Raw genomic sequence first — 14,328 nt, forward strand, 5'->3', positions numbered from 1 at the left:
CTCTCTTCTCACTCCCCACCCCAAGGTACATTGGCAATGTCTGGAAACATCCTTAGTTGTCACAAGGGAGGGACTAGAAGCCATGGAAGCTTCCAGATACCCTACCCTTTCTACACCCATTGAAACAAAGAATGTCAAAATGTCAATGACCCCTGGTTGAGAAAAGCTGAGATACTCTAACAAATGACATAAAACCCACACACACCTAAAGGGCAGATGCTCCTTCCATACACTGTTGCTTCTGAAAACCTTAAAGCAGTGATGGTGATCTTTCCAAAAGCCACAATAGAAATACTGGTCCTCGAAATTCAGATTTCAGCTATTGCATCTCATCAGCAAGAACACGAGTGAACTGGAAAGGCTGCCTGGGTCAGGGACAATTTTAAATGACTTTTCTTCTCATAAATGAGAAGTTTTTCAAATGAAGCAAACAGAAATGAGCAATGATGTATGATATTCCAGAAACATTCTTCAGGAAAAGAGTTGATAGAATAGACCATTGAAATTGGAAATTGAGAGTAATATTCATATTGGTCCTACCTACTTGCAAAGTTTGGTTTGAGGATTTCATTGCATTCTAATGATCAGATTACATGTGTAACCTCTCACGATTAGCATTTATCACAATATCCCATAAGAGCGAGCACAGTCACTTGGTTCCAGTAGGCGTTCAATAAATATTTAAGTGAATAGAGTGAATGAATGATGAAAAAATTAGGGGATGAATCGAAGTGCTCTGTAAAATGCTTCTCAGACACAAGGTAATGGAGAGTCTAATGGGTAAGACCAGAGACCTCACAATATTTATAGTTGAAGAGTAAATATAAATTGTGATGATGTGTGCGGTAAGAAAACGGAAGGGTGTTTGTTTATTGTAAGTGTTCAAGTACACTTGTTTGTTTATTGTAAGTGTTCAAGTACACTTGGGAAGAAAGGAAACAAAGGCAGAACAATTTTAAAAGACAAAGGTAGATAGTTCTGCCAGATAAGATGTCCACGAATGGTCGAAGGTTGAGAAGAGGTTTGCAAAACCAAATACAGAAATACCTACACCTTGCAGTCACCGGTCATTGTAATAACAGCAGCAACGTGACAGAAGAAGATCGCGCCCATATTCTATATGACAGCACAGAGCGGATAGTCAGTGCAGCAAATAAAGTCAGTTTTGAGATGGATGTGCTTTCTAAGCTGTCTGGTTGGTTTTCATTGCTGACATAGACAATGAGAACCGGAAAAAACATTTTAAGTGCAAGGCCCAGGACTGACAGTTGGAAAATATAACAGAATATAGACCTCAGTTTTCTCATCTGTAAAATACAGAGGTTGGACAAGATAACCTCCTGTGATGATGGGATATGGCAGTGACGCCAGAGGTGGTAAAATAAAATGACAAAATGGTAAAAGGATAAAAAAATAAAAATCTCCTAGAATCACTAAAACACCAGGAAAATGCCTGAAGAAACAAGAGGCAAAAGAACAATTTACAAGTGGAAAAAAACCAATACTCCAATACTTCATGAGATCGTTTTCAGTTTTATTTAAATATTAATTTCTCATCATGGGATGAAAGTGCTTTGAGCCAAAGCATGGATTCTAGCAAAGCTTTATCTGAGAGGGCAATCGATGCTAGAGACATCACCAAATTTACCCTCCTTCATGAGGAAATAACATAAGAATTCTTCTTGCCAAAAACTGATAATTTATACTAATTTGAGAATATGTATAATCTGGGTAATTAGAATAATTGAAAGAAATTTCATTCCTTTTATAAAGACTGCATTTGCAATGTTTCTCAATTTAAAAGTTCCGTATATTTTTATCTTTTAATGGTACATCCCCTTACACTTGTGTTCGAGGGATGAAATAAATATGAAATTATTTGCGTTTGAGGTACTGTTTTTCCAAAAAGAAGCCTACCGATTGCCTCCCTTTGCTTAAAAAGTAACATGGAAAATCAGAAGTAGCTGGAGAAGCTGAGCGACCCCATGCAATAAAGAACTGGGGACAAATGCAAGCTTGGCACAGGAGAGACATATTGGAGTAGATATCACGTGGGGCAAATATTAGAGAAAATACTACAATGGGAGAAGAGGGATAAAAGCAACTTTGTGTGCTGAATGCATTCTCTTTTAGCACTTTCTTAAGAAATGTTTTGAGTTGACTGTCTCTACATGTTCTTTTGGAGTGATGAACTGCTTTTCCTTTGAATGCAATTTGTACCAGTACTGGACTAAGAGATGTGCTTTACGTGGGTTACATTGACGCAAAGTTGTAAAAGTCTGTACTTCTGTACATTTGATCGGTCTGCATAGTAATCTTCCAAGGAAGACAAGACAAAAAATATTTTTTATTTTCCAAAATTGTAAACTGAGAGTCATGGAGGTTGAAGTGATTTCCTTAAGATACCTTAGTGGGAACTCAAAGCCATGTTGGCTGGGATTCTTTTCCTTAGTCCAAAAAGAAAATAAAAATGCTTAGCTATGCCCCAAAGCTACCAAAACTTCTCTCTATCTCTGTCCTCATTTTTCTTCAAAGACAAAGCATTCAAAGAGAACACTTCCACAGCGATATGCAGGAGAATTTTCTATGAAGATAGGTGTTCCTTGTTGTCCAGTATGGTAGCCATGAGCCAGCTGTGGCCATGGAGCACTTGAAATGTGGCCAGTGAGACTACAGAACTGAATTTTTTATTTAACTTTAATTAATTGAAATGTCAAAAGCCGCTTTTGGCTAGTGGATATAATATTGGACAGCACAGCTGTAGGAGCTACATGTAAAAGAAAAGCCAATGCGCTCACTGTCTCAAACTAACATGATTGGAAGTCAATTGTATCTTACCATCTATGCTTAGTTTACTATTTGTTGGTGTATCTTGAAGGCCAAACCCTTATAAACAAAATGCCATTGTGGTCAGTGCCTCCTGGCCACTGAAGACATTTTTCTTGAGTTTCACTATCTTTACTTAACCACTGAATGTAATTTTTTTCAAACAGTAATAACGATTAATTAACTAAACTCCTCTGTAGCACCATTTTTCTGATTTCGCCGGAAGTTTGTGTCCCTTTGCTTGTCTTCCTTTTTTCCTGTCATTCTCTCTATTATGTTCATAGTATATTAAGTCATTATATATTCACCCTCTTTAATACATAATCTATGTAAAGCCCAAAGCATCAGTGCCTATTCTAAATGTCCAGAAACTGTGTGTGTGTGTTTGCTCAAACGGGCACCAAGAACAAACCAGAAATGTGAAATACAACAAAAGGTTCATGAAAGAAAGGGATTCAGCCGACACTTCCCCTGACCATTAAAGAATTCAGATCCCACAGAAACTTTCCATCCCCTTTAATTCTTCTGTTAGGAAGTCTCCCCATACTTCACTATCAAAAAGTTTTCCCTATTACCTGGTGCTTAATTTCACTGAACAATTCAGACGGTTTTGTGATTTGTTTTTTATAGAATTATCAAATCTTTTGAATCTCAGAAGATCAACTCTGAAGGGCGTAAGAATAACATTATTAAGAAGTGTGTAAAGATACAACGCAAGACTTGTATAACTGCCAGTCAATTGCTATTGGAAGCCACACCTATTGCTCAAGCTAGAGAAAGAAGCATCATCTTATCCTAGAAGGAAGTCGTCTGTGTGTTCCTTACATACTTGCAGAATGCCAGTTGCACCAGTTACATTGGCAAGTCACTTGGTTATTGCTGTCTGACCAAACCTACTCGACAGGAATAGGTTGGAATATTTCATATAAACAGAACATAGCTACTGCAGAGAGATTGTCATCACATCCTTCAGTGCCCTTGCTTTCCATTTCTTTGTTGTTGTTGTTTTTGCAATTATTGAATTAGGAAAAAGTTACCACCCTCATCAGATACTTAAAATTGCAAAGTGGTACTCATTCATGTCAGACAATCATGATGATAAAATGTGATACTCTGTTGGTGGAATGAGGTCGTCCAGGGCAGACATTGTGTCCAGATGCTAAGCTGTTAATAAAGTGCTGCTGATAAAAGATCTCGGCTTCTTGAGACCCGAATCTGCAACTGTTGAATACTGTACCTTACGAGAACCAACAGAATGCAAACGTTTCTTGGGTCGGGATAATGATGACGTTGCACGCACAGTAACCTGAATTTAAACTTTAGGAGCTCTCTCTCTCTCTCTATATATATATCTATTCTCCCCCTCAAATGATGCCTTTCTTTTTCTTCATTCGTGGGAAATTTTCAAAATCTGGATTGTAATTATACAACTATTTTATTTATCCAGGGAGAGAAACTATTGACATGAATGAAAAAGTGGATCAAATAGGCAGGAAAATGATGGGTACTGCAATTAATTGAATCACTTTTGCTACGTGACATAAAAATATTCTAATATTAAGGATTATTTTACAACTCTATGGAACTAATGCAGTGATGCATCTTGCAAGTTTTGTCTTGATGACAAAATGCACTCTTAGAATCACAAGAGCCTGCCTTGTGTTAGTTATAAACAAAAATATATTTATATATATATTTATGTAACCACTATGTGCTTTAAAGAAAATTACTGCATGATTCAGCAGAGTTCTTCCAATCTTTTTATCGCCATGCTGACTTGAATGGCTTCTCAGACAGGAATTGACAAAGGGTCTTTAGTATTGAAATGGCATTAAAAAAAAAAAAAGTTAAAAATCCCTTAACATTTTTGTTTCAAAAATGATTAGGGAACTCTTTGTACTGATTCATTTTGTTTCCGTCAGCCAAAAACAACTGTGGCTTCATGGGACTTCACAGTTGGGAAATGGAGGCGATGCTTCTTAAAAGAAATCAGGTGTGTTATTTTGAAGCAGGAGAATGGAAGAGTCTCATTTGCCCCTCCCTCTTCCCAAATCATTAGTTAAAAGTTTGGAAATTTCAGAAATTTCCCAATGCGTATAGAAAGGTATTCATTATCAAGGAAGAGGCGGGCATAGTTTGAACCTTCTGTACAGATAAAAGATTCATCCTATCAAGTAATGAACTTGTTGATACAAATGGATCCAGACCAGAAAAACAGTGCTTTCGCCACATATCTGTTTGGAAAAGATAGAAAATCTCTTATTCTGTGTTTGTTTCTGTTCCTATGCATTTTTTTCTCAGCAATCTTGAAACATTCATCATTGCTCTTTTGAGTAAAAGAGTTCAGGCTTTGGAACACAGTTACCTTTGAGACATCAGAGAAGAACATTTGAACCAAAGGTTTAGATCCCTTGCGTGAACTAAAGCTTTATTATTATTTTTTCTTGATCCCTTTGCAACCCTGCACCTCAGCCAAAAGCATTATAATCTTTTCATAACTTCAGATAGGTCCACACCGGATGTTCTGAGTGAACTATAGGTATTAATTGTTCCACTAGGGAATTCTATGTTCAGTGTAAATGGTATCTTGTATAACTTCTAGTTTTTCTTTTACCCTTCTTGGGCAGGGCTTGTCCAGAAATCTTGTCTCCTTCAGGATACTGCAGCTTAGGGCTCCTTTGTGTATGTGTGTTTGTCTGTTTGTCTTAAAGGTATAGGCAAAATTTTAGTCTGAACACCTGTAAACCAGTACTGGTGCTGTTCTGTCCTACAGATTTTAGCACTGCTCTGATACAATAAAACCTTCTTTCTCTCCAACTGGTTCAACTTCAGCATAAGCAGGATGTCCAGAACCTCTTCGAAATTTCATTGCAGGCCATCTGCTTGGGCGTCTCTGAAACAGAGAATGCAATAAATAAATACATACATGCAATGCATTAAATTTTCTCTTACTACTGCCACAGCTGGAATTAAGTCTACCCCTCATAAGCCCTGAAAGCCTGTTCTTGCATCCTTGTCTACCTCTGTCAGGGGATAGTTCATTGCCACACATGTCCCTAGAGGACTGAGATTTCTCAAAGACAAGTTTTAATGCCTTATGAAGATTTATGTCTGAAAAGTACACAAATAGAATGGTCAAAAACAAGCTATATTAAAAAATAAGTATTTTGGGCCAGGTATGGTGGCTCACACTTCCTAGCATTCTGGGAAGCTAAAATAGGAAGATTGCTTGAGCTCAGGAGTTTGAGACCAGCCTGAGCAAGAGTGATACCCCATTTCTACTAAAAATAGAAAAATTAGGCAAGCATTGTGGTGGGTGCCTGCAATCTCAGCTACTCAGGAGACTGAGGCAGGAGGATTGCTTGAGCACAAAAGTTTGAGGTTGCTGTGAACTAGGCTGAGGCCACGGCACTCTAGCCCAGGCAACAGAGTAATATTCTGTCTCAAAACAAAAGAAACAAAATAAAACTTTAAAGGTTTAGCCACTGAAACGCTCTTTATTTATTTATATTTAGAGACAGAGTTTTACTTTATTGCCCTTGGTAGTGTGTTGTGGCATCACAGCTCACAGCAACATCCAAATCCTGGGCTTAGGCGATCCTCTTGCCTCAGCCTCCTGAGTAGCTAGCTCCGACTACAGGTGTCTGCCACAATGCCTGGCTATTTTTTGTTGCAGTTTGGCTGGGGCTGGGTTTGAACCTGGCACCCTCAGTATATGGGGCCAGTGCCCTACCCACTGAGCCACAGGTGCTGCCCTGACACTCTCTCTTTTCTAGATGTCAATATTGATGTCCCTTCATTTGTGTATTAATTCACTTGAAAACGAAGACTATGAAATTCTGTACAGTTCCTAGAAGTGTGCTTCCCATTAGATGCTAGAATTCCTTATGAATAAGCTTAAAGAACTTCACTGACTATTTTAAAGAAATTATTAAGCAAAGCTTATATGACTCTTTGTGCTTGAAAATTAACGACACCATCCTTTGAAAATAGACTCCATCCTTACGTGGTAGGCACAATCTTGAGCCTATGAAGAAAATATTGTGCACAGCAGACTCTAGTCCTTAAATACAGGCTATTTGTTATTAATAATAAAAGCACATTTTTTCCCAGGACTTCATCCATCCAACAAACCTTCTGTGATTTACAAATAGATGTGCTAAAATGAATTATTAAGTTACAGCTGCAGAAGATACTAAAATGCATTTCATAGCCACAGTGACAATAGAAACTATTGAGCCATTTATCAAAGTGTCTACAGTTTGGGGGGTAAATAAGACAATATATATTGAAGGAAGTTTGTTTTATCTAAAGAATTTTAATGCAAAAAAGGTCAACTATCAGTGTACATAAACTGGCATTGTGCATCTTTCTAGATTTGCCAATTATGTGCTAGTGTCAATGATTAATGGCTGTGAAAGAACTTTTTCACATCAGGTAGGAAGGACTATTAGCTCTACATTCTGGAAAAATACCAATCCAGGTAGTTAACTTCTGCCTCCCAGTAATATGATGTGCTGCCTCTATATCCATTATGTGGTCAGAATGTCTTAAATTTATTTGCTGATGAAGTCCCATTAAGTGAAACTGAATTATTCTTATTTTCCAAAAGAAGTTAAAACTGAGGAGGGCCACAAAGCAAATCCACATGTCTAGGTGGAACATGGGGCATTGTCAATGGAAACTCAGAAGTGCCTCTAGGGAGGGGGTACTAGAACTCATGGTCACCCTAGTTAGGAGGAGAAAGGCCACATGTCGCAGTGTCCACTGGAACCCTATTGTGGTTTCAGTGACTTCACAACTGAGATTATTCAAAGCCACAGCTGCCCTGGGCAAGCAGCACCACTAGAATTTTGCCCTGAACCTTCACCTTTCTGAGGCCTACCTGGTTTATGGGTCCAGTTGGGAAGACCCATGACCTAGGACTCATTTTTTCAAGCAATAATTTACAGCACTCACAGACGTTGTGGTATATGTGACTTTTTATTAAAAAGGAATGCAGATGACAGGCACGTTGGTGAGGCTGCTTGTGAAACTGACATTTTCTTAAACTCTTAACTGTATTTCAGGCTTTGTTCTAGGTGGTTCACATGTGTGGTCTCATTTTGTATTCACAATTCAATCATTTACATTTTTTCACAAACTTGTGAAGCCAGAAAATGGCAGAGCCAAAATATAACATAAAATCTATCTACTTCCAAAGTTAATTTTTCCTGCTATGAAAATTACTTCTTAAAAATTCAATGCTTTCTGTGTAACTCACCCAACACTGGGGACATGGTTGTAGTTTTAGTTCAGTATAACATAATTAACGCATCAAGTATTCTGTTTATTAACTTAATAATTCTGACTTAGGTGAAAAGATTGCAGGGTTATTGCTAATGTTTATCACGGACATGCAGTAATCATGGAGGGCCTGAATACAGACAAAACATGTGCTTTTGTTAAGGTAGTAAAAATTTATTTCCCAAGTTAATTATATATTTTAAGGATAATTTTTGAGTTTTTTTATTAATCATTGTAGGAAAAATCCAGAAATACCACAACAAGATTTACCATCACTAGAGATCCTACTACTCATGCGTAACTATCCATTAAACTGGTTAAACCGTCCGTGTACCTCACTCACACGTTTCATTACTAAAATTGAACAAAAAGATTATGTGTAATCCACCCACAGATTGATACAAGACTGCTAGTTTATTCAGGCACCACTGAAAATTTTTACGTTCTCCAATAGTTTTTATTAGATTGAAAGAAAAGGAATTTTCCACAATAACATCTTATTGAAAGCTAACAAATGTCATGAAACTAGGGTTTTAAATTCCTGCTCTTATTTTATATTCTTTAACAATCCCTTGATATCTCAAGCTTAGCCACAACAATGCCAAATAAAAAGTGAAAACCTCATCAAAACCCTGATTCCTTTCCAGAACACTTTCACTGTGAAATAGGCAATGCTGTCCCATATCACAAAAAAATTATGTGACTGTGAACACATCGCTTGATTCCTCTGGCCTTTGTTTCCTCATTTGTAAAATGATGGTTAATTTGACCTCTAAAATTTTAGGGTCCAGAGGGCCTTTGGTAGAAAGACCATGTTTGAAAAACAGAATCCTTCTAGAATGAGGTTCTTCTGATCAGTCTTCCTCCTTCCACTAACTTGTATAATTCCTAAATTATAAAGCGTAATATAAATTAGTCCTAACTGAAATTGCTTTTCTGTGTGGTTCTACAGTTGCTCAGAGGTTTCCTTACAAATGAAAATAATGGGGGCAATTCTATGACTTTAACAAAATGACTGAACATTTACTTCTCATGGAAAAGTCCAGAATGTTGATGCTGTAATATGAGCCCAGTGAACCGAAAGGGCTTGGATGGCCAGGTCTAGAAATCCAGGCATTACTTCTAGCCCTGACACAAATTTGCAAGCATTTTAGAGACGAGATATATTGTACTTCTTTCTCGAGGGCCACACTTTCCTAAATCTGTGTTCTCTTTAGAACGGCTAATTTAAATTGTTGCAGAAACTGATAGAGACCACAGGGTCACTTGCTAACAGAGCAGGATGTAGGCAGAGAAGTGAAGAACTGAAACCAGACTCTAATGTTAATTCATTACAGCGAAGAGTGTAATGCCTTAAAACATGACTGGGTTTAATGCGTGGGTGATCTCTAATTTCATTTCTGAGAATTATTTATGTGATTAGTCACATTCAGAAGAAAATGTTCACAGTAATACATCGGCACAGGGGCAGGCTGTACAGGCAGGATTCTCCCTAATTACTCCTTCAGTACTATTAATTGAACAGTCATCCTGATCTGTCTCAACCATCTGTGGCAAGATAATTAGCTGAAATATCCACAAACACACCGGTAGGGTCCCCTCTGCAGTGTAGTCTATTGGGTTAGACAGGCCCTTGAAAGAACATTCTAGGCATGAGCTTGAAAGAAAAAAAAAAGGGGGTCTGATTTTGAAATTCAAGGCCCAGATGGAAGATGCCTGTGGGACATGATGGCACTTGCCAAGTACTTGATTCAAGTTCTGGTATTTTATGTTTCTTTCCACAAAGAACAGAGAGGAAGTGGAGAGGGAGATCATTTCCCAGCATAGGCCCTGAGCAGGGTCACATTTTTTTTGTTACTTAGTTCTCTCATCTGGAAAATGAAATGAACTATATTACTGTTTTCCAAATTTCTTTTTTCTTTTCTCTTCCTTCCCTTCCCTCTTCTCTTTTCTTTTTTTTCTCTTAAAAAATTTTTAACCTGGAAGCCCAAACAGAAGCCCCCAGGCGGGTCTCCCTTCACTGTGATGGACTACCTCTGCTTACACGCACTCCCTGAACCCCACGAGATTCTATGCATCCTGTACTTTCTTAAAGCATGTTTTTGGAAACCGCAGAACTAAATCTGCATTTTTCAAAGTTGCCTGTGTGCACCGATCATAAGGGACCTTGTTAAACCACACATTCAAACCAGTAGGTCTCAGGCAGACCTGGGAGCCCACATTTCTAACAGGCTCCCGCTCACTGGTGGGCCACACAACAGGCTTGAAAGAGCAAGGATAATGATTTTCTAAGATGTCCTCAAACCACAACATCCTCCAAAATCAAGTGGAAGAAAAAATATTGAACTTGGATCTTGCTTGTGTCTCTAGCAGACCTTCCTGGGGACTGAAGGCTTTGCAGTGGGGTCAACCTTCCTACAGTCAGCTTTGATTAAGTTTGATTGTCCATTGGAAGGGCTGTTTTCTCTTTATCATACTTTGCAACCCGAGTTATTCTCTATTTTCCTTACTTTGTGTTGGGTATTTCTTCAGTCTTAACGAGTTAGGCTGCCAGATTTAGCAAATAGATATATGACACTGGTTAAATTTGAATTTCAGATAAACAACAAGTCATTTTTTAAAATTACATTTCATGGGACATGCTTATGCTAAAAAAAAAAAAAAAAGATTTCTATTTTCATTTGAAATTCAAATTTATCTGAATGTCCTGCATTTTACTTGGCAACTCTGTCTAGAGGGAAACACAATGGTTTTGGGCCTTTGCCAATGAAACTTGCAATTTAATTAAAATAAACTACTCTTGTTTGTGGCTGAGTCTCTTTGCTTCATGAATTGTAGATCACATTTGCCTTAAAAAGGGTAACGCAAATTGATTTGTCTGTCTTCTGACAAATGGGAAGATGGCTGAGCTGAGAATTTAAGCAGGAAAATTCCAATGCCTCATGCATGAAGCAAAGCTTGAGTGTTTTTTACACATTTTCTGCTCTTTCTATATTATTTCTTCCTCACGTGAAAGCTGCCTGATTGTCCTGCAGTTGGCCTTTCTCTTGCCATTGGTATGTAGCTTTCATGCTAGAACTGCCTGATGGACAATCCTGAAGTTATCTCTAAATGCCCAAGATAAAAGATGTCCCAGTGCATATACAGAACGGCTCTCTATTTGGATTAACAAAGAAAATCAAGGCTTGGCCCGGTAGCACAGTGGTTATGGAACTGGCTACATGCACCGAGGCTGACAGGTTCGAAGCCAGCCCAGACCAGCTAAACAACAATGACAACTGTAACAAAAAAGAAAAAAATAGCTGGGTGTTGTAGTGGGCACCTGTAGTCCCAGCTACTTGGGAGGCTGAGGCAAGAGAATCGCTTAAACCCAAGAGTTGGAGGTTGCTGTGAGCTGTGACACCACAGAACTCTACCCAGGGTGACATATACTGTCTCAAAAAAAAAAAAAAAAAATCATATTATTCAAGTGATTTTTTTTTTTTTTTCCCAACAAGTACAAAGTATAAGTAAAGAATAACTCTCCAATGGTTGGTAAATTAAGTATAAACCCTTTTAACATAGGAAGAAATGTCGTTCAATCATACATTTCAACTAATGTACATGATTTTATTTCACTGTTTGGTGGTTTTCAGAGTTGGCTGAAAAGTTAAATCTCATAGGGAATTTTAAACCAAACAAACACGCAAACAAAACTAACCTGGTGGCCCAGCTCAACCAACTGAGTTAGAATCTCCAGATTTTTAAAAAGTTGTTCAGGTGACTGAGTGAGGACGGTGAGAACTCACTCAGAGTTGGTAAGGACCAACCTCTACTCAACTCCACTCAGTTCCCAGACTGTATTCCATAATTCCCCACTTGCAGCCTGTGCCTGTGGTATTCCTTCAGCCTGGAATGCCACTTACTTCATCTAGACTTATGCAAACACTATCAATTTCATAAGTGTTTTCCAAGAAAACCTTCTAGATCCCCACCTACAGATTAGAAGTCACTTCTGATTGTCCTGTGTTGGTTCAGGCATTTCCTGGCATGTTATCACTATCTCTTGTCACTTTTTAGCACACACTGTGGTTGCGCACGTGATGCGTATGTAGTCTGTACACATACGTTATGCTCTACGTATATGACCTTGAGGTCAAATGTCCTATCCTGTTCACCTCTGCAATAAACACAGCCGTGGGGTACTAAGGGTATTTACATGGAATAGATTGGGTCCTTTTAGTAACGTCTGCCTCCTCTATAAGACAAATTTATGAAAGAAATGCAGATAGAGAAAATTTCCTCATTTTGAACTTCATAACCATGCAAGTAAAAAATATTAAGAATAGGGGCAGCGCCTGTGGCTCAAAGGAGTAGGGTGCTGGCCCCATATGCTGGAGGTAGGTAGAGGGTTCAAACCCAGCCCCAGCCAAAAACTGCAAAAAAAAAAAAAAATTAAGAATAAAACCCAAAATATTACCATACAAGATGGAAAAAGAAGAGTGCATGAATGTACTTTTTGAACAAATTGGGAAGACGAGTCCTGACGAATATCGCCAAAGGAATGAACTACGCAAAGTTCAGAGTATGATTTGCACTTGTAATAACAGAATTTAAGTACTTTACAGTCTGTTTCTTCATCTTTACAAACACAATGCTATCCTTCTTTATTTTGAAACCACTGTTTTAACATGCAGATATATGAAGTACTATGTGAATTGAAGATACCCCCTGTGCCTGAAATAAATGCAAAAAATTCTAAGACCTTAAGAACTTATTCTGTAAATGGATGCATGTAGCTGAGTTTGCTGTCAGGGGCCAAGGGTGTAACTGGGAAGTCTCCGAATTCACTTCCATGTAGGAGACGGTGTTTACGAAAGGATAAAAAATAAAACTGTGCTAAGTTGAAGCTCACATATATATCAATAAAACTGAACAGTAAAGGAACTCATGCTTTAGCATGTAGTTTGGCTAAAGTTTTTTTCAGGGAGGACTGTTTCATCACTAACACATTTTAGAATTTCTGGCACACGGTGAAATAAAAAGCCTTATTTTAGTCAGATTTATTGTAATTCTCTATAGATGCTGCACCATTTTTCTTTTTATCTGGATCTATAATAGCCAGCAAAGTATTACATACAAGGAGACTCACAGAGGTCTTACGCTATAGGTCTTACCCTAGTTAGGAGCAGACTCTTGGGTGACAAGCTATCTTCCTGACTTTTTTGTTTCTTTTTGTCTTTAGTTCATCGTTGATCACTTTGTTACCCAAACCAAGGATGAATGTGATCGTGATTATTAGTGCATTCATGTGGGAATAAATGCATTCTGGCAGCCAATAAAATTGCTATTTACACATCTCTGTGTAAAACATGGTATTAAATATAAGGCATTTATATTATGTGTAGGCAAAATAATATATTTGCATATAAAAGCTTGAATAGGAACTAAGCGAGGAGATTTGAGAGTCAGTAAAAATAATCAAGTATCCACTGGAAACACCTGACTATAAATGTTATGAGATTTGTGATTGCTCTATCTCCCTTCCAAGCAGCTGACTCAGTGTCTGGCCATCACATGACACTGACTGCCTCTAAATCCTTTGGATTCTGGGGAATTGTCTTCACCAGGCTTCACTAAATGCCCTGCCAGCCTGAACTCCACAGATGGCCTCTCCAATCTCTGTTCTCTCATCTATCTGCAATCACTTGTGAATAAGTTCCCTACATCCTTCTCACACATCCTCATCTCCTACACTTTCCTACTCCAGATTCTAAGCAGGCCCAAGTGGTGCAGAAAAAAAAGTCACGTATCTAAGTTAACCCAGCCCCAAAGAATCACACTCTAATTTCCCTTGGAAAGTCAGGGATTCATTTACCCTTCCCTGTTGAATACTTTCGATACACCCAGCCTCCAACCATGTGCTTTCCAGTCTCCAATCTCATGGTGGCCTTTCTCGAATCACGAATTTCTCTATTTTTACTAAGAAGAGGAAGCCATGAAGAAGACCCAATTCTCCTCTGCCAACAATGCTTTTATGTCTATTTGCACTTTCTTCCTATCTGAAATACTGTTCTTTGGTTGCCTAGGTAAGTGCTTTTCCTGCTGGGCTATGACATAACTTCATTCCTCCCTCCTTTCCAGGAACCCTACAACATCCCTTCTTAGTTTGTTTACCTTATGCCACACTCAACATCAGGAGAAAAGCCTTTAGGGATCAGGGAGGGTGACTGGCAA

At 38.3% G+C, this 14,328-nt stretch overlaps 1 protein-coding gene across 1 annotated transcript in view; it reads right to left on the reverse strand.

Annotated features, from left to right (window-relative positions):
- Positions 1–5,067: 5,067 nt before the first annotated feature.
- PLXDC2 (plexin domain containing 2) overlaps positions 5,068–14,328 on the reverse strand; it is a 370,639-nt gene continuing 361,378 nt past the window's right edge. The window contains exon 14 of the mRNA XM_053572952.1: positions 5,068–5,719. Within this exon, the coding sequence (XP_053428927.1) occupies positions 5,603–5,719 (117 nt within the window). The 3' untranslated portion in view covers positions 5,068–5,602. The remainder of the gene's footprint in view (positions 5,720–14,328) is intronic.

The sequence above is a fragment of the Nycticebus coucang genome, chromosome 20 (assembly GCF_027406575.1).
Source record: "Nycticebus coucang isolate mNycCou1 chromosome 20, mNycCou1.pri, whole genome shotgun sequence".
Classification (NCBI taxonomy): Eukaryota; Metazoa; Chordata; class Mammalia; order Primates; family Lorisidae; genus Nycticebus; species Nycticebus coucang.